General features: G+C 42.3%; 2 protein-coding genes across 6 annotated transcripts in view; one reads left to right on the top strand and one right to left on the bottom strand.

Moving 5' to 3' along the window:
• Positions 1-9,730: 9,730 nt before the first annotated feature.
• Positions 9,731-19,355, bottom strand: POLR2L (RNA polymerase II, I and III subunit L). Of its 3 annotated transcripts, none has more exons than XM_088666051.1 (3): positions 19,308-19,355; positions 15,675-15,776; positions 9,731-10,170 (listed from the first exon to the last, which is right to left on the bottom strand). In XM_088666051.1, exons 2-3 carry the CDS (start codon positions 15,767-15,769, stop codon positions 10,062-10,064), a joined length of 204 nt encoding a protein of 67 aa, XP_088522177.1. In that variant the 5' UTR covers positions 15,770-15,776; positions 19,308-19,355; the 3' UTR covers positions 9,731-10,061. The 3 variants fall into 3 exon arrangements, with proteins under 3 accessions (XP_088522177.1, XP_088522174.1, XP_088522170.1); XM_088666048.1 differs by lacking the exon at positions 19,308-19,355 and adding an exon at positions 18,063-18,111; XM_088666044.1 differs by lacking the exon at positions 19,308-19,355 and adding an exon at positions 17,889-18,111.
• The window catches only part of TSPAN4 (tetraspanin 4), a 517,256-nt gene continuing 514,212 nt past the window's right edge, over positions 18,186-21,229 (top strand). The window contains exon 1 of one of the 3 annotated variants that reach the window (XM_035121894.3): positions 18,186-18,525. The gene's annotated coding sequence lies outside the window, so the exon portion shown is untranslated. The remainder of the gene's footprint in view (positions 18,526-21,229) is intronic. The other 2 variants (XM_088666040.1, XM_035121932.3) reach the window with 2 other exon arrangements.

Raw genomic sequence — 21,229 nt, forward strand, 5'->3', positions numbered from 1 at the left:
TACATGTATCTGAAATGAGCTACGGGTGCTACTGGCAATTATTGTGGCAAGAGTCTACTTTTCAACTATATAATCTCCTCCCTGGAATCAAATATGAGAAAACTCCATAGTGTATGGACTTTATATAGAAAAGATACATACTCCCACCTAGACTATATCTGTGCCACTTAATATATAAAGTATCTCTAAGCAGGGCACAGCAAATTTTAAAATCGCAGATACAGTATTATAAAAATAGATAATAAAACCATCAATGCAGTGTCAACCAGTACAATACTAATAAACCATAACAGATGGTAACCCCTTACTCTTTTCACATATCTCCCCACCCAGCACCTCTCAGCCTCCTGGCTCTCACTTGTGGCCGAAGGAAACTCATGTCATCCCAAAATATCTCAGAACAAAGAACCTGATGGCCTCACCCTAGTCTCTCACTCCAGGGCAGGTGTGGGGAACCCTTGGTCCTCTGGAAGTTGGTGCACTGCAACTCCCATCATCCCTGGTCATTTGCTATGCTTGCTAGTTCTGATGGGAGTTGTGGTTTACCAACATATGGAGGACCAAGGGTCAGGCACAAAGGTATGCTGGAGTGGCTCCAGACTGCCACAGTTGTGCCCTGTTCAGCAATCCAGCAGCAGCACTCCACATAACTTGTTCCAGGCCACAGCAGGCTAAGTTGGTTTTCCACAGGAGGCCAAATGATGGCAAATAGGGCCATAACTGCCAAGTACCCCGTTTTTCCCGGGAAACCCCCGTATTTTCTTACCATTTCCCACTGGTCTCCTGAATGGATTTATATCCCGTAAATCCCCTGGAAAGCAGCTCCTGCTGACGGCCATGTTTCTGGCGCTGCTTTGCCCATGTATGGGCACCGGAAATTGGGCACCGGAAGTCGCTTCTACGCATGTCCGGAAGTTGCCTAGAAGCGACTTCTGGTACTGTGCCGCTGCTGGTCCCGGATTTTTCAATCAGTTATGAATAGGGCTCCCTCCACTCACAGTTCTTTCACTGGCCTCTGTACATCATAATGCTGCTGGGAGTTGTGAAATACAAATTGTGGAGGTCAAATGCCCTGGCCAGAAAATATTTGTTGGCAGTGTAATAATAATAATAATAATAATAATAATAATAATAATAATAATAAATAATAATAATAATAATAATAATATTTTATTTATACTCTGCCCTCCCCAGCCAAGGCCGGGCTCAGAGCGGCTAACACCAAATATAAAACAACTAGTTAAAATACAATTTAACAACAAGCAAATGTCTACTGGTGGCTGGATATGTTGTGACATTGTCATGGAGAATTATTGTAAGTGATGAAGAAACCAGCTAGACCTTCTGCTCTTCAAAAGAAGGCCTGTTAGGACTCTGTGATATATGTTTTAACCATCATGGAGATTGTGAAACTGAGCTCCAGTTTGTTGTCCAATGTGGCAAAGTAAAGGTAGGGTTGCTTAATCAGGACTATGATGCCCTATCAAGCCTATGGAAGGGATCGTACCATAGTAACCTTAGGCACTGTGATTGTGAAAAGAAAGTTTGGTACACATTAGAATTCTGAATGATGGTGCTAGGACAGTCAGACTGCATTGTGACCAAGTGACTAGATGGTTTGTGCATATTGTAAAGGGAAAAGAGTATGTAGTAAGGCGACTGAGGTCTTTTGGAAAGAGTAACACTATGCCAATGTGGTGGAAGCTGGTTCAGGAAAGGCACACACCTGGGACTAGGAACTGCAGTGGTCTGGAAAGGCTGACTTTGCTTAAGAGAGAAAGGGGGCTGATTTGCATGAGCAATGCTGGTGCCATAGAACCCGGGTGTGTGTTGTAACTACAAACAACTTTTTAGTATATTACTGTGGTATATAATATAAAATATGTTTTTAAGAGACTTGTCAGGAAATAGTCTGGCCCTGCTCCCTCCACTGCTGGCCTAGTCAGTGGAGTGGTAGTGTGGTTTAGTTGGAATGGGCGTGGCTCTTGTTCTGTCTCTCTGGCCTTGTTCACATAAAGCATGAGACCATGATTTATTAAACTATGGACTAGTGTTATGTACCAGCCCTGCTCAGCAATTTAAGTATGTTTGTTTACTATTAGCAAAGCACAATCTGCAACCATGGTTTGCTTTAATTATGGCTGGGTTAGGTGCAAGCCCATGGTTTGTTTGTCTACCCCACCCCAGACACTCAATCAAGCTCCAAAGGCTTGAGGGAAGAGCAGCCAGAAAACAAATCATGCTTTGGAGAAACAAGTCATGGTTTGATTGCCTATGAGACAGCTCATGGTTAACTTGTGGGTTTGTTTAGACAAACCATGGCTTATGTGTTATGTGTGAAGCCCGCCTTAGGATGAGCTGCTTTCTCAAAATTAAGGACAACTTGTAGTTTACACATGAATTGTTAAATAAACCATGGCCCAGGGATATTTGCAAACCAGGCTTATGTATATGTTGGAATAAGTGGAAGATTGCATGAGTTGCTATGCTTGGCTAATAATCCTGAGATGGATGCAGCTGTTCAACTTACAATCGGATACTGGCAAAATCTGACAACGGTGTCCTACTGCATAGGACAAACAGAACAGTTTCTAAAAAAGGGGGGGGGGGAGAGAGACACATATCTGGTAATACAGAGATGCCAGTGGAGGAAACATTTCAGTCTCCCAGTCCACTATGACCTTTAGATGTCCATCCTTGAAGAAAGTAATTTCATAGGGCATCCGCACTGTGAAACCCTTGAATTACGATACACCAGGCAATTCAGTGCTATAACATGTGGACCAATTTTTAGCACACTACATGCATTAATTGGCTTACCAACTACTGTTGGTTGGTGAATGTTAATGAGGTAATGATCACTGCCTGTACTATTCTGCATTTCCTTTCTTTCTAAACTCACTGTTTACAATGTCCCCTCCCTCTCATGTATATCTGTAGCTGCAACTCAGAATAACACTTCATGCAACCAATGAAGTAGACTGTGCTAGTCTTTAAAGTGCCACAAGAAGTTTTCTAGGAAGCTCTAGCTCATATATTTTATCTTATTTCAGATATAGAATCGGTTGTGGAATTAGATTTTCCATTGGACCAGATTTTTAGCTGAAATGCTTCTGGGTATTACTTGGAACTGTGATGTGTTTTTAGGCAATGACTGGGCATCTGGAAGAGAGCCCTGAAGACAAGGAGGTGTGTCCCGAGGCCTTTACAAAGCTAGTCATCCACTGGTTAGTATATTTCAGGTCTCTGGGATGCTTTATTGTAAAGAACACACCTGATTCTAAACCCTCCAAGGTGTCTAGGCTAAGAAACTGTGGGAATTTGATTCTTGCCTTTCAGTTGCTGTCGCATTCTTACACATCTTGTTAGCAGTGGGGTGTTCCCTTGAGCATTTCCCTCATATAATCTAAGCATCTCTTGACCTTCTGTTGACAAGCATCAGGGGATGGGTGGGAGAAGTTCAACATGGTCATTACTGTCTTGCGCTTTCCTTGATCCACATCAGAAGGGTGGGAGCAGGTGTCAAAAGGAGTGCTTGGATTATATTGCTAATGTGCTCAGGAAAGCATGTGTCAGGAGTCAGCCTGGATTGTTTTACTGTGGGTTGCCAACAGCATGTCAGAGAGCACCTTTAGAGTACAAAGCTTGTAAATCCTAACATGTTACAAGTGATGCTTTACCTAGGTATTGCCATAAGGAGTTATTTTGTACAGCATTTCTGCAGAAATGGCACTCCTGTTAAGAACTGTATTAGGAATACTTTTAAAAGGACTTTCTGTGTTCATATAGGCCATATTGCTCCTAAAACAGCACTGTGAGTTAAGCCTGTTCTCGTGTCTGTGTGTGTGTGTGTAGTGCTTCTTTTCTGAAAAATGTTTAGGAGTACTCTTATTTTCCTACTCATATTGAAATACTGCCCCTCAATGAGGCCAAACTTAAATTCACAAAATGTTTAGGGGTATGCATACTCCTGTGTCCCCCCCCCCAGAAAAAAAGCACCATGTATGTATATATTTCCTAAGTCCACCCATTGTTTGTGTTCCTGTAACCGTATCCCTTCAGGTTGCAAGTGGGGGCTCACCTGACTGAACACTTCTAGCATTCTCCATGGAAGGGTGCATTTCTGTGTACAATACACTTTACTTGGGAGCATTCCATAATGGAATCCCCCAGTTGTGAATTGAAGTGGGGGAATGTAAGGAAACAGATTTACCTCTTCAGCTACAGTATGATAGATAACTAGCATCTAAATATTAAGAAATGTGAGGCAGCAGCTGTGAGCAGAAGATATATATACCGTAATATATCATAAGACTCAGAATCTCAGGGCCGTGTGTTTAAGCCCCACGTTGGATGAAAGAGTTCTGCATTGCAAGGGTTGGACTAGCTTATCCTCACGGTCCTTTCCAGCTATGATTCTATATGAAATGTGAGCAGGGAAGCACACTAAAATGGAATCAGGAAAGGGCCTCGTTGCACTACATATAATGGAAGGGGAGACTGAACACCAGGCTGCCATTTCCAACTGCAGCTTTGTGCCTTGTAATATTTAATTTTGCACTAAGTTATCACATTATGGTAAACAGTAATCTGTATTCACCTATTATGCTATGTGGGTGCCTTATCACTGGGCAAGTGTAGCATCTGAAAACACCCCAAGACTGTCTGTCCTAAATATCTTATAACAGATGGGAGAAAACATAATCATATTATCCTTATTCAACGTGTTGAGAGGCACAGGTTTTCAATCAAAACTTCATATACTCACATATTTCAACTCTTTTCTAACCACTATGATATCCAATGAAAATATCTATATTGGTCTTTGAGAAATGTTTTTTTTTAAAAAAAATTAAAATTTATATATGCAGCCCCATACATTCAGGCTCAGCAAATTCTTTTCTTTGTCTGGGGTGTGGGAGAAGATAGAGTGTAAGGGAGAGAGAAAGCTCAGCAAATTCTAATTCTGTACTGCAGAAGGCAATGCCTGCCTGTCTTCCAGGAAGAAAAGCAGATCCCGTGAAATGCTTGTCATAGTTTTCTTGATATTACAGAGAAGAGTAATATTTTATATAGGCAGCACTCACACAAAAAAGTGTGGCTGATCAGATAACAAAGAAGGTAGGAAAGACAAGCTTATACTATGGAATATGCCTGACAGGCAGCTGGAAAAATATCTTTGATAAAATATTATCTACTTCATTGTATGTAGGTAATTTCCTGCCCCCATCCCAAACCTGTCATTCTCACCCTCCTAAGTTCTAGAATCTAGATCCTTAAGTTTAAGTGAATTTTTAAGGTGTTGGGACATTAATAAAACGTTATAAATGGAGATGAGCAAGAAGGATCACATTGTACCAAGACACTCCACAGTCTGCACTGATTTTCTAATATTTTCTAGGACTAATTTTTACGTAGCTAGCTAATCAGATAGTACCACGTGTCTGTAGTCGCTGGAATTGGAACACTCAGTTCATGGGCTGCATCAAACCCATGAAGAGGGTTGTTTCCCCACCCAATCATTTCTGCCCTGCTACCACCCTCTCCCTGCTCACCACCATGCATGCTCCTTGAAGAAGCTAAGTGGGAGACCTCGAGAAACACTTCTTTATCTTTTGGCCTTTCTCTTTCCTCCAGTGAGGAGCCTCCTTTCCCCCCTACTGTGCTCTGCTCTCCCTCCTTGCCCTCTCTCAATTCAGTAAGTGGGAAGGGGAGTTCAATGACACCTGGAGGTGACAAGCAACGACTATGTGTTGGTAGGCCACATGGGGAATTTGGGTCTCGTCCCAATACCCCCCCCAACACCTTGAAATGGCACTCAGATAAAAACGGTTGCTGTGGTTGACTATGGTCTTCACCAGCTCCCCTTCAGGCATTCCTATGCTTAGCATGAAGGTCTGGAGATTTCTAAGCATGCTTATGTTTAGAATCCTCCCTGTTACTTGCAACTCCTGACCCCAGGTAGGAGACAAAACACATTCACCTGAATGCATTTATGAATCCCCTTCAGAACTTCGCAAGGAATACAGGGAGGTCTGAAGTGAATGTGGTGTGATGTGGAGCAGCAGCAGGGCTTTCATGCATATCTCCTTCCCACTTTAAGCCTGCAGGCCTGACCAGAAGGCTAGAGTGACTTGCCCAAGGTCAAGGCACTCAGAGGCATTTCCTGTTGCTGTCTGCCAAGCTATGGAACTCCTTCCCCTGGTAGACTCCCAAAATGTTTATCATGCTCTGCACTGGAGCATGATTTCCTTAGTCTGAAAATACTCTTGTGGCTGCTTGACATGGAAAATGGGATGTACACTGGTAAACTGCATATTGCCTGAAACTTGCAAGAGTTGTACTTGTTCCCCTCTCTGTGCACATACTGTAGGGCAGGGATGCCAAACCTGTGGTCATTGGACTCCAGCTCCCATCATCCCCAGCCAGCATGGCCAAAGATCAAAGACAGTGGGAGTTGTAGGCCTGACCAACATCTGCTCTAGGGAGCCCTGGGTCCATGTGGAGTGTATGTGCAGTAGAATAAGCAAAAAGACCACTTTGGTGGTCATGTGTTAGTGCGCATGATGTACAGATGTGAACCTGCCTTTAGTGGTTATATGAACACATACCTCTTCACATACACATGAACAGTTAAGTTTCTCCTTTTAAGAGGTAGGTAAAATTTTGGTTAACACAACAGGACTACATTCACTGGATGAAAGATAAGCACCTTCCTTTTGAAGCCTATACAGTACTAAAATACAAATCTCTTATAGAGGGGAAATGATTTAATCTGATTTATTTTTTACTGAGTTACAAATGAAAATAATAGATCACATAGAAGTTGGTAAACAAACACCTGCAGCACATACCCACTGACAATCTTTGTACACCTTTAAAAAGAAACCGGAGCACGTCCCCTGCGCTAATTACTTCCAGAGCTTAATTGCCGGAATGGAAGCATTTTTCACTTCCTATTTACATATTTAAAACAAAGAGGGTCAAATTCTCATCTCAGTAGCAAAGAAAGTGTGACTGAACATTTAAGGACCCATCACACTTCATTTCTCAAGTGCATACAGTACTATTAAACGTGTTGATTTTACAGTCCTCACATATAGGTGGAAAAATCCATTTCACCACATGGGGCCCAATTCCCTTCTGCCCATATAAAACTGTTTTAGTTTTATTGACTGCAGGACAGATTTGAATGCCAGTGAAGAGGATGGCCTATTGTTGTTAGCTGCTCGCTTTCAAAAGTGTCTCTCTGCCTTTCGTTTTCTGCAAATTTGTTTTCTGCATGTGCTCTCTGGCCAGGAGGACTCCTTAATCTTTAGTGTCCCCCCCCTCTCCCCCAGATCCAGAGAAAGCTTGGCTAAGGGATCCTTTTTCAGACTACTGTATTTGCTTTCTGTTGTTTGACTTTTTTAAGTTTTTCCCAGGTTTGAGTTGAGAGAATTCATCCCTGCCCCAATTGCTCATGGCAATAACCAACCTTCACAAGTACTGTACTCATATTCAATCCCACACCCTTTCTCCATGACTGGACTTTTCTTTCTCTCCCTCCTCCTCCTCTGTATTGCTACAGCTTGCTTCCCATCCCACCGCACTCAGCTTGTTATATCTTTTGCCCACCCTTCGAAATCCTACACTCATCAGCCTAGGGACAAAATGGGTCTGGTAGCCAAGACAAGAGATTGTTTGCAGTTGCACTGATGGTGCCATCTTGTGTTGTGTATCTGCATAGGCATGATACCAGCCATCTTGGGAAGGTTCAAGCTCTTACTCAGTGGTGGCGAAATTAGAGGGACATAGAACTGGGCTGTAAAATGATCAAGGATAAAACTGGCACATCTGCTAGTCAGAGAATGTAGGGGTGAAACTAATATAAAAGCTTCTTGCTTCATCTGAGCTGGCACCCAGAAGCTAACACAACCTTGTTCCCTAAAGACGCAACTTTGGATGGGTAACTTATGCACTCCAAAACCATGTAGCCTAAAACAGAATGTTGTTTTTCCAGGCATTTTCCTAGATAATGTGGCAGGCGTACAAAACATAAGCTCTCCAACCAACTGTGAAACACAAATGCCAGAATTAATCACTTAATGCCCTTTGCATTAGGATAAAGTATGTGGTTTAAAATACAACAGAGCACTTTTAAATGAGGAACTGCTGAATGCTGGGGGGAAAAGAAGAGCAATCTCCTGCATCCCAGTAATAAATGAAAAAGGAAGCTTAACTTGTAAAGATTCACAGAACTGATGAGAATAATAATGGCTAGGAGCTTAAGAATGTTCCCAGATTGGAGGCGTTTCCACCACCACCCCTTAAAAAAGGGGGAAAGCAAATTAATAAAACTCAATTAAAGCAGTCTTGGCAAAAGTGGACCTCTATAAGGAAGACGCTGTGCACAGCTATCTCAGTAACTAAATAAATATCCATAGTTTGTCTTCTCTATAGTGCTCCTTACCCCATGTGCAAAAAAATCACTTATTTACTAGTGACCAAACCATGCATGTGGAGAAACAGCAAAATTCTGTCAAAACCTTTTGGATACCAAGCCCAAGGACTATTCTGCTGCATTTATTTATTTATACTCACCTTTGTTCTTCAGAAAAACTGTAGGCAGCATACATGGGATTGGATTGTGTGGTGGTCTCCCATTCACACACTACCCAGACTTCATCAACATTTCTGTATTGGTGGGACTCTTAATTTCTAGGTCTCCAGTGTACTTTATAGATGCATTTTCTTTCTCAAGCATGCAGGTTGCTTTTATGATTATATGAAAGACAATGAAAAACAAATGGGTATGCAAAATCTCAGAACAATCTGCACCAGTAATTTCTGAGATGCGTGTGGAAAAGCAGGCCTACTTTCCTATAACTGTAGTATTTTTAAAAATAAAACTAAGGCGACTTTATCAATAGCTTTAGGAGATAGCCTGGCACTGATATGAAGGCAAAATTTCTCAGCATCAAATTTAGTGTTTGTGCAATGGTGGCGAGGTTACAAACTTTGCACCTTGCTAAATAAAAGGAAAGGAAAGTTCCTTTCCTCTGTTTTAACAGCTGTGTGAAAGAGATGATCAGCATCCAAGTATTTATTTTCTAACTTTATGTGCCTAATGAACAGCTGGCTCTGCACTGATTATGGAACATAGAAAACAGGTACCGTAGAAGCAACACCTTTTTATTTTGCACTGACAAGAAAGCAGGCCTTTTACCTGCCCTGAATTACTGAATCTGCTCACCTCCTCTTTAACTGGAGCTTACACCACAGTTCTGGAAAATGGACTGCCAGTTTTGCAATGTGACATGCGAGAGAAATGGAAGGAAGAAGATTGTGAGAGCAATATACACTGGTAGCTTAGAAGATGTTCCCTCAGTCTGAATGCAATAGATTGAGTTTGATGGATAATGCCCCCCCCCTTTAAACCCACAGACTGGCTTTTCTAAGCAAACAAAATCCATCCTCCATTTTTATTACTTTTTCATATCACAAGTCATGGTACTTGTCACTCAACTGGATCTCACGTCTTTAAGATAACTTCATATAATGTAATAGTGTGGATCAACACCAGAGAAGTTATTTCCACCCCACCCCTAAAATGATAGGAAGTCCAGGAGTGAACAACAGAAATAGGTTAGCGTGCAGTCAGTTCTCTTTAGTTTCTCGTATGAGAGTCTTGATAGAGTAAGAGGAGCACCACAGGATGAGATGAAGGACAATCCTTACAAAATCACAATGTGGCTATAACTACAACCTTTATTAAAACTGCTGTCAGTGGCACAAAGTACAGTTTTTTAAAAAAATCACAATTCTCCACAACCCATGAGATTCTGATGAACTTCCATCCCTGTTTTAATTAAATCTACAGTCCCCAACTGTGTGTAAGTGGATTTCATCTTTCAGTAATTTCTTTTCAAGAGGTTAGTGGCTAGGGCCTATAGCATGCCCAGAAAGTGAAATCCTTCACTGGACATGATCTGCATTTGTAACCCCCTGCAGCTTAGTTTGAGGAGTTCTAGCAGCACGCTGGTCCATATGTATGTAGTATAATACATTCTTTCTGCTATTTATTTCTCCAGAGGGGCGTAATTCAGGAGCTTCTCAATCAGATCCACGTGGGCAAGCAGCATTCGCCGACAGCAATATCTCTTCAGACCCAGAGCATCCAAAGCATCACTAAGAACAAACAAAAAGCAGGTGTGTTTGAAAGAAGAGCAGCATGCTGAAACCTGATCCAGCCAAATAAAGGCAAAAGCCTTGTCCATGAGATAGAAGAGGAACTATATTACTATTGTGGTAGTTACAATTTATATTCCTCCCCAAAGATCATAGGGTGGCAGGCACAGTGATAATAAAACATTTTTAAAAAACTAAAACAATTTCAAAATATTCTAAAAATGTTAAAATATAGTCCATAGAACCAAGGTGATTGACTGTGGTAGGGGGCTGAACCCCCACTCCCCAATGATCAGACAAATAGGATTACAGTGGACGCTGGGTTGTGAACGTGATCTGTGCAGGAGGCACGTTTGCAACCTGCAGCATTTGCAACCCGCAGTGCCACATCTATGCACACGTGGGTTGCGATTTGGCGCTTCTGCGCATGCACAAAGTGCAATTTAGTGCTTCTGCGCATGTGCTGAAACCCAGAAGTAACCCATTCTGGTACTTCCGGGTTCGGCCCGGGACGCAACCTGAAAAGACGTAACCTGAAGCTGATGCAACATGAGGTATGACTGTACTATTTATTTTTCATTTCATAACATTTATATATGGCTTCATTTTAGGAAATGCTATCCTCATTTACAAGACTGCTGCTCTACTCAAGTTACTGTTCTCTAAGTTTCACTTTGATAATCTGCTAGTTTTTAGTTTTTTAATTCGTTATGACTATATACACATTTTAACAATACTGAATGTGACAGGCTTAACTTTATTACAGTATTTGCTCATTAAAGAAGCAGATGTAAAAGTGGGCTTGAAAAGTGCACAACTTCCATCATCATAGCCTGCCTGCCTTGAGTTTCTCTTTCAAAACAGTTATTGGATCCCTAATATGAAATCTCAGCCATCTGTCTCTTAATTAAGGTCTACCTAGCCACAGACTCCCCCCCCCCTTTTGTTCCGAGAAAAGAAAAAGCCTGGAGGGTAGCGGGGAAACCCAAAAGCTTGTATGTCTGTGAACTAGTTTGTTAGTCTTGTAACAATGTATCAAATGCACAGAACACCATTTCTGCTGGTATTGGGATCCAGAAGGAGCTTCATTCTCCCAAAGACATATAAACAAACCATTACCTGAAAACACATCTAGTATTAGCTTACTTTTCTGCCATGCCTATGCTTTGTGATTCATTGTGCTCCCCATCACAAACACTTCTGGCTTCTAGCAATCTTCAGGAGCCCTTTCTAAGTTTCCTCTCTCCCAATCATACAATAAGTGCTGTTTTCACCACAAACCCAGGATGAGTGAATATGCATAGTAAGGGAAGCAGGATTACAGCAGATGGTCCACCCCTGATCTAAGTATTATTTGTCGTTGTTACTACTACTACTACTTTTTATGCATCACCTTATACCCGAATGTCTCCTTCAGCAAAAAAGTTAGCAAACACCGGAAGGCTTTGGAAGCACTCTCAAACAACAGATGTCCATTTTGACATATATTGTAGGTCCAATATAAAGTCTTCCCTACACACATATATTTTGAACGCTGCAGTAGCAGCAGGACTGGAGGAACAAAAGCAGTTTGGTAAGAGGCCATGAAGTAGGCATGGCTAGTCTAAGTCAGGCTATTGGTCCTACTAGCCTAGTACTGTCTACACCACCAGTAGTCTTTAATGTTTTCAGACCTGGGAGCCACCTTTAACCTGGCACCATATGACATTCACATTTACTTGCAGCTACAAAGGAAGAATTGGGATAACTCCCAATTTTTAATTTCAAGCACTTTTTTTAAAAAAATGTGGTGCCTTTTTCTGCAGCTAGGCAGGACAACAAAGGTGCCAAATTCAAAAAGTGCCAAACTGAAGCAGAGGCTGGAAAGGAAGAATTGGCTAGAAACTTACAGTTTACTCCCAATTCTACCTCTGGAATTTGGCTCTGTGCCTTCACCAATCATGATGGACAGGTCAGGTGAATGTGTGCCCCCTGCAAACCCTTACCAGCCAAATGGGGAGGTCTGGCAGGATTAGAATGCCGTTGGGCCAAAGGTTTCCTAATGCTGCTCTAATGAATGTGATAAATGATCAGTGAGGGGACAGTAAGTTGGGTGGCTGTTTTAGACAGGTTCTTTCTTATTAGTGCCCAGTTAACTCCAAGTTCAGGCTTTGCTATTTACCCTCTACCTTAAAAGATACAGCTTCTCTGGTGTCTAACCTGACCATTGGGTCATTTAGGTCATTCTGTTTCATACACAGTGGTACCTCGACTTACGGATTTAATGTGTTCCGAATGCATATTCGTAAGTCGGAAAAAATTGTAAGTCGAATTCCATAGGAATGCATTGGGAGAAAAAATTTGTAAGTCAGAGCAACCCTATCAAAAAATTCGTAAGTCGAAAAAATCCCATCTAAACCGCATCCAAGATGGCGGATGGAGCTCCGTTCGTAAGTAGAGTTATTTGTAAGTCGAGGTACCACTGTAGTTTGGGGCTTTCAATGGAGACTGGTGAACTAAGATTAGCAATGGCTGGGCAGTTGACCCTCTGATGTAGCAACACATTCAAAAAGAAGTCGAGCTTTCCCAAGTGTTATTAATGTACATTTTTGACATGTAATAAAGTAATAAATTTCCCATTTAAGAATTTTGCTCATGATTTACGCCAGGGTGGTGGTATGGGCAAACCAAGTTCTCATTCCCATTATGGGCCTACTAGAGTAATTAACATTCAGTTTGAGATGTGAGGTGCTCACAGATCAAGTAGGTAGAAGTCATAAAATAGAAGCAGAAAGCTGATGAGCATAATAAGACAGTGCCTCTTGAACTTAAGAGGCCTCCAGCACACACACACTAGATTTCCACATAGGATAAAATCTTCAGTACAGTGTATGACCTCAGAAGTTATTCAAATAATGATAACAACATAAATCACCCTGTCAAATATTTTAATAGAGGCTCAATGAGTTTCATATTTATTTTACTTTTAGCACTTTGGCTGCAATCCTAAACAGTGGGGTTTACTTCCAAGTAAGCATACATAAGATTGTGCTGTTAACCTTCCCAAAATTGCAGAAACGTTTGGCACTACAAAATACTTAAAATAAATCCCCACACCTTGATGGTGATCAACCCATGGTGCAGTTTTTAAAAACTCTGAATGTGGTATATTTTTAGCTAAACTAATCAGCAGAACTGAATAGATTTTTAAATATTTTCACCACCTCCAATATTCTAAACAACTGTCTGAAGAAACTCAATGTAAGGGAAAAACAGCATTTCCAAATTGTGCAAAATCTCTGCATCCTCAGACAAGTAAATTATTCCCTTTAGCTGACCCATTTTTTGCTACAAGAAATGATTTTAATAATATCTGACATATAGATTTGCCCTCAAATTGTGAGTAGGCACCGAGCTAACAGACAGCTTTGCTGCAAGGGAGAAACTCAAAGTGTCTACCCACTTGGTCAATGTAAAATCATACAATAAATTGCAAGAGAATCTGATTTATGCCCAAGGCATAATTCAGGTGCATTTATCATGCAAATATTGTACTAAAGTACTACTTAATCTCAAATTCTAGATCCATAAATTCCAATTCTGTATTTGCAATGGAAAATCAATTGCTAGCAGAACGGCTATGATTAACTACAACCAGAAACAATGCTGCAAAGGTAAGAAAAATGGTGGATACAGCAACAACAAAGAATTATATACGAGACTTCTCTAGACATTAGCTAGTCAAGAAAGAAAGCTTTTCTTCATCCTTTCCTTCTATATGTATTTGATTTGATATTATCTAGATGTTTAATTCCTATTTGGAAAATAGTGTTACACAGGTCTCAGAAGCTGAATTATGTAGCACCCATAAGTGAAGCATGTACTAGCATTTTTCTTAAAACACATGAGCTCTTAAAACAATGTTAATAGGTAGAAATCTGCCACAGCACTTGATACTTTGTGATTTTTAAAAATCAAGCAAGTGTTCCTTATGTTTTTCTATATAATTCATGAATTTGAAACTACCATGTTGAAAAGAAAAGGCTCTGAATGAGCTGGAACCACTGTTCAGATGACATATTACATGTGTTATACTCTATTTTTAGCAGCATCAGCGACAGAGTAGAAATAAAGAAGCTTCTTCGTTCTAGTACACAAAACATCTTTTCATATCATCAAATTTAAACCAAGTGTTCATATCATGCAGCTCACAGAAACCTGTGCACCTTTTAAGAGCTAATTGGTATTCTAAAAAATCAGATACTATTTAAAATGCCCCCAAATAGAATTTCAGTTCCTTTTAAAAGTGTCTAACTCATGTAACCACAGGGGGGAAAGAAGCGTGACAGCAGAAAGTTTAGGTACTAAGATTAGCTTTTAATTTATTATAGGATCTTAGATGTTCTAAGTTCTCAAGAGTTCTGAGGACTTAGCAAGGCAATGGGGCCTGCCGTTTCATACTACTCAAGAGAAACAGAATTGTTTTCTGAAAAATGGAACCATGGCTACAATCCTATATGTACCTGGGAATAAGCCTATGGAACTATGGAAGCAAGGATAGGACCATACTGTTAACAGAAATGCAAGAGAGTTATGTTTGTGGGAAACATTACAATGAAATACAAAAGATGGGCAACAGTATCTTCTGTTCATTGATTTGTTTGCCATGTCAGATGGTAATGCTTAATCAGAGCACTAGAGGATGCTTGAATATAAATGTTGAAAGAGTGTCAGTTCTTGCAGCTCTACCTGTGTGGGAGAGATTGAAATGCTCCAAATGTGTTCGACATTCACTTCTCACTTTGTCAGTAAGTTTTATATGTGGGAAAGTGCTTTCACTTAAAGTTCAGCACTGTAAGACTGAGGTCAACCAAATGATTATTTCTAAATCATCCTAAGAACTTTCACTTGAATTTCATAGTTAGACAAAGGAAATTCAAGTTTATACAATCCAACTTAAATATGCAAATCAAGCACGTTTATGGAAGTTTTTCCAAAGTTTTCATAATTCATTTCAAGTGTAGCAAGGGAATCGTTTAATTAGAGTACAACCTTCTACATTGAGCCATATATGAGAAAAAGCAAAGCAAAGCAAATGGTGGTTTAAAATGTCTCCAATGTAAGCTCCTCAGTAGCTACATTTTCCCCATGGAGCTCTCAAAAGCCCCCTCAAAAAATCAGGCAATCTCAATTATTTGCAGTACCTTGCTTAGGCTGTAATTCTAAGTCCACTACCCTTGGAGTAAACCCCACTGAATTCATTGGACTAAGTTTTGAGTAGACATGACTAAGATTGCACTCTAAAATATCCCGGAGTTTATGCTTTCATTATTAATATGGTTCTATACTGATGTAATTATTATTTATAAAAATTGGACCTACACTTCATAAAACATGAGCACAGGATAAAGAGTGCTTGCTATACATACCTTTTTGTGAATGATCCCTAGACTGCTACAAAATGTTAATGGATACTTTTCTCAAAACAGTTCTAAAAACACAACTGTGTGAAGCAGAGTGCTTACCCTTCTGTATACTCAGCTTGCAGAAGACCAAGATATGCCTCCCATTTGTTTCCAACGATTTTGCCGCAAGTGAAGCATCTCACCGGTATGATCATTTTACACCTAGGGAAACATTAAAAACAGGAAATTTAAACAGTAAGCACATGATTTGATGTATCTAAAACTAATACCAAGCAGTCTAACCAAGGCATTTAAACTGCATTAGTTCCAAAGGCAAAGATAAGTGGGTGTGGACCTGGTAAGTGTCTGAAAGTAGGAACACTGGAGCCCTTTCTGGTGTTCAGCCTGAACTGGTCAGGGCAAAAAGCGTGTACACGGCAGAGGCATGCACACTGGCCCCACACAAGCTGGCTCTACCTTTTAACCTTTCTGTGTTGAGCTTCCTGAAGGGGCTTTAAAGATTTTTCTTCCTGTTCAGTGTGAGAAGGCTAGGGTTAGAACCAATAAGCTGGGGATGTTGTGGGGCAGCACCAGCATGCATGCCCCAGGCTCCTTATGCACTTTTTGTTCTTGCATGCTTAGTCTGGACATCTGAAGTGGACTCCTGAGAGCCCCATGCAATCGGGACAAAGTGTATATTCAACACAAAACTTAGTACAATTCTGAGTATGTGCTCTTACATGTGCTAAGGCTGCAGTCCTACGCATACTCATCTGAAGTCTCATAACAAATAAAGTTATTTAATGTATGACTTGAATGTAATTAATTCCAAGAACCTTACGGTAATTGTTTTGAAGAAAACCAACACTGGTTATAGATGCTGGTTGGCAAAACCGATATCCTTTCTTCAAAATGTCAGCGCTTTGACCTAAGTATATATTTGCATTTCACCTTTGTATAAGACAACAATTTTGCTAGGAATTTCACTGAGTCTAGCTTAACCTGGGCTGGCTATGAATATTTTAAAGTTTTATTGAAGCACAATAACCATTACTGATAACTCAAAGTTACTGTTTGCCATTAATAGTAATTGTTTTTCAGTAAACTAATAATGTAATAGCTCAACAGGTTCTCTTTTGCCTTTAAACTGAAGAGCATTATTCCAATAATTTAAGACCCATTTACCTCCAAGCAAAAAGGTGAATAAAGATTAAACTGCAGTTAACTGAAGAAGTGTGCATGCACATGAAAGCTTATACCAAGAACAAATTTAGTTGGTCTCTAAGGTACTACTGGACAATTTTATTTTTTATATATTTCGACTGCAGTTAACTGCTTTTTGCAATGCAATATATATATTACAGTAGAGGCACCCTTTGGTTTGAGTCAGGCAGCATGCATGATCGGGTCCCTCCATGGGCATAGGGGCGGGCAGCTGCCCCTCCCAAATCAATAAAATTCAATAAAAATACACAGCAAACTGAGGTTCTGCCTCCCCCCCAACAAAAGACCTTCCCCCCTTAACAAACATCTTGGCTATGTCTATGGGCCCCTCCTATGCTAGAGTGCTGAGTTTGGATGCTGGAGGAACCAAGGAGCTTGCTGGGTGGCCAGCAGCCAAATCAGCCTCTCAGCCCAGTGCCAACTTGCCTCATGGGATTGTCGTGAAGATGAAATAGTGCAACTCAAGCCGCAATCCTATGCACGGACACTTGGGTGCGAGTCTCACAGCAAGCAATGAGATCCAGAGGAACAGCTTTGTTTGGAATGTCACAACAAACGCCAAGTAAGACTCTTGTCTTGTGGCACCAGAAAGACAACCATATAACTTGTGGCATAAACTTTAGAGAACTGAACAAAATTTTAAAAATCATTCCAGTAGCACCTTAGAGACCAACTAAGTTCGTCATTGGTATGAGCTTTCGTGTGCACACACTCGGTAAGAATGAATGGTGGCTCCAAACGCGGCGAACACATATCACAATAAATGTGTAAGTGTTCAAGGCACCACGAGGCTCTTGCTTGAAATCAACTCGTCATCATCTTGTTCTCCTTAACTCTCCAAGCAAACATGGCCAAACCCTCGGACGCCGCAGGTTTGGCAATAGTTTAAAGCTATATAAAGAGTGGCGGGTGGCTTCCGTCCTTGCCTGGCCGGGATCGGTGGCCCCGAGCAAGATGTAAATATTGTGCTACAGAAACTAGAGGGAGGGGCAGAGGAGAAACCGCCCGCGTTCACAGAAACCGGTCTGAGCTTTCGGAAGCGATTTAATTCCGCTTCTCGCCCTTTTCTCCTTCAGAATGAAAAGGTAACGCATCATTATTTAGCATTACCGTTATGATAACAGTAGCACGGCGGCGGCGGCGAAAGCGCAGGAAAGTCGCGACTGCTATGAGATACCTTTCCTTCTCTTACTACGAGCGTTTTTGAAGGGGGGGGGGGAGGACAGGGAAAAGGCGACAAAGGGAAACCCGAACTAAAGCGGGAGACTCGGCGGACCAACTGACCTCCCTAACGGACACTCGCCGCATCCCACGCGCACCGTTGCCGCCGTTACAGACTTTGCAAATCGCCACGCCCCCCCTCGCCGGGCGCTACTAATCCACGCAATAGGGGGGGAGAGAAAACTGTTTTCAGACTTCCGCAGCAGTACTCTACAGTGAGCACGTTAAGAGACAACCGCGGGAGATTTCTGCGCAGATCAGCACGCCCCGTGGAGAGTTGGGGACAGCGCCCTCTTCTTTTTCGCTCTATTCTTAACCCGATCCCTCTCCGAGGGTGCGGAGTGGTACGGTCCGAGAGGTACGGCGTCGCGGTTGGCTCAAGAAAGTTGCGCTCGGCGAGGGCTTTCGCGTTTCTCGTGCGCGCTGAGTGGCAGCTGGGGCGTTCGGATTGCAGAGCGCTGAGTCTGGGCAGCGGGAGCAGCTTGAGCTCGCAGCTTCATTGGAGCAAGTGGCGGCGGAGCGTCAGGTACTCCTTTGCATTCGTGTTTCTTTTCGCGCTGTTCTGCGGGCACTTGTTGCTAGAGGTCCCCCGGTCCGTCCCCCCCAAGCGAGAGTTTTAGAAAAAGAAGGCTGATTTTTCTGTCTTCCGTACATTGAGTTGTGCTGTGGGCTGGAAAAGTGCAACTGGTGGTGTTGCAGTAGTTCAGCCCCGTCAAGTTTTTCCTTGCTGATGGGAGCTATAAAACGGGAAAAGATAAGGTGGGGAAAGGAAAACGGTGTTTCCCTCAGATCCAAATCTAAATCAGGCTGCTGATGTCTTGCAGAGGAACACAGCTGCTCTGGTGATGTTATGCTACTTGTGGCGATTTCTTTCTCTCTGTTTTGCGCTGCCAAAACCCACTCTCAAGTTAGTGGAGATTTGCAGTGTGTGCTTAGGAGAAAATGCCTGGATGGCTGTTCCCAAATGGTGATCGCAATCTTGGTGATGTCTCTACTGAAAGCACGAGAGAGAACTTTAAATGGAAACGCGCCGCCAGAAAGGAGTTTTCGTTTATATTTTTAAAAATCTCTTCATTTTGGAGAGCCTAGGAGAAATAACAACCGCTCTGACTTGGACATTCAATCCAGCCAGACTTTCCCTAATGCTGCTGCCCCGGCGCTCGCTCTCCTTCGGAAATGAAAAGCGCCCCCCCCCCCCAAGGAGAGCATCTTCCTCGGGTGTTAACTTGATGGATCCGTGGGTCGCTGGTGTCACGCGAAAACTTGCCCTACAACAGTCCTGTTTTTCCCCCCCGCAGGAAAACAAACCTGTGTGTGTCTGGTGCCCCAGTTCTTCGCACATCGGTAGCCCGATCCAGTGCACGTTTACTCTGAAGTAAATTCCAGATCACGGGTGGCAGTGATAGGTTTACTTCCCTTTGAAAGTGCGTAGGTTTTGCAGCCTGACCAAACCGTATCAACGTTTAGGTTGCATGCCATCATCCCCCCCCCCTCCGGCATTTCTAGGTAGTGGTATACAGTACTGTGGTCGGTAGATCTACACATCCTGGTACGCCTTCATTCCCATGCACACTTATTGGCGGGTGAACCCCATGGAATCCCCATGGAATTACTCCTCATCCTCCGGAGTAAACAATTACAGGTTACTATTTACTATTTTTCTTTGCATTTTGTATGTTGTGTGCCACCCTTCTCCAAGGAGCTCAGGGTGGGGTGGCGTATGTCGCTCTTATTCTCACAACAGTCCCGCGAGGGAGATTTTGGGCTGAGAGATGTTGACTGACTCAAGGTCGCCCCTTGATGGGTGAGTGGAGAGGTGAGCTGGGGTCTCCTTGCAAAACCTCGTGAAAGGAGGACTATTCGCTGTAGCGCATATTTTTCGGGACGACGACGACGACAACATTTCATGCATATTTTACAGTGGAATTTCTCCCTGTGAAGGAGAAATAAATGTGAATGCAGTTGGAGTTAATAATGGGGCTTCTCTACAGTATAGTTTGAGAAGTGTGGCCCTAGTACAACTTTTTATGCAGTCCTCTGTTTGGCTGAGGTGAATGGGTGTGGTCTGTTTGATTTTTCTAGAGTAACTTGGCTTCTCTCCTGCCACCGGTGCCGAATTATATTTGAGAGTCTCCTTTAAAAGGGTGAGATTTATTCACAACTGTATTTAAGAACAAACTGTTCCCGCTTCAGGAGGATTAGCATGTGGTGTTTGCAGGATTGTATCCAATGGCAACATTTTATTTGGGGAAAGAGTTATAAATCATGGGGGTGGGGAGTTTGAGGCGGAAGAGCAAATGAATAGGATACCAGAGTTTGCAAACTGTAAGGCTCTGTGTCCTTCCACTGTCCACAAGCTATTTGCTATGTCTTCAGGCAAAAGGACCAAGAGAGAAGCTATCAGATTTCTTGATCTCTCCCAGTTGTGTCTCTGAGTATGCTTGGCATTTGAACTGAGTGGGATTGTTATTATTGGTGCTCATTCTGCAAATATTTATCCAAGGCTGTGGGTCATGTAGATGTTTATTTCAGAGTAAGTTTCCTTGAATTCCCTGCAGCTTACTTTTGAGCAAACACTTGGAAGATTGGGTTCTATCGCTTTCTTACTACAGACTTTCTTTGAGAGGTGTGCCATTTCCTGAGAGGAAAGGGAAGGTGGTGGTTGAGGTTTTTGGTGGGAAAATGGAAGTGCGTCCTGGGAAGATTAAGTCTTACTGGGAGAGGTAGACCAAGAGAAAACAATACATTATGGCATCTGAGGCAGACCCTAAAGTGGCGCCTTCCTCCCTGCCAGGGAAGAAGGGGTGAGGAACGATCTACATCAGGAGCAAGGTGGGGAAAGGAAGATCAACACCGGGTTCTGCTGTCCAAGAGGAATCTGCCGCCTGAGGCAGTTGTCTCACCTTGCCTCCTGGTCTGGGCCGGCCCTGAGGGACCCATTCCTTATAGCAGCAGTAGCTAATCTGTTGCTCTCCAGACATTTCTGGACGCCAACTCCTCTCAACTCTAGCTAGCATGGCCACTATTTGGGGATGATGGAAGTTGTAGTTCAGCAACATCTGGAAGGCCACAGGTTAGCTACTCCTGTACTACCACCAGGAAGACACCATGGTGGCTTATGGGAATTGTATTGGATGGGGTGAGGGGCAAGGTCTTTCACCTTAGGCTAGCTTGCTTAAGCTATAACTTTTACAGCTTGGGGGGGGGGGCAAGATCTGTAGACTTTGTAT

Source organism: Zootoca vivipara, chromosome 1, assembly GCF_965207765.1.
Source record: "Zootoca vivipara chromosome 1, rZooViv2.hap1.1, whole genome shotgun sequence".
Taxonomy (NCBI): Eukaryota; Metazoa; Chordata; class Lepidosauria; order Squamata; family Lacertidae; genus Zootoca; species Zootoca vivipara.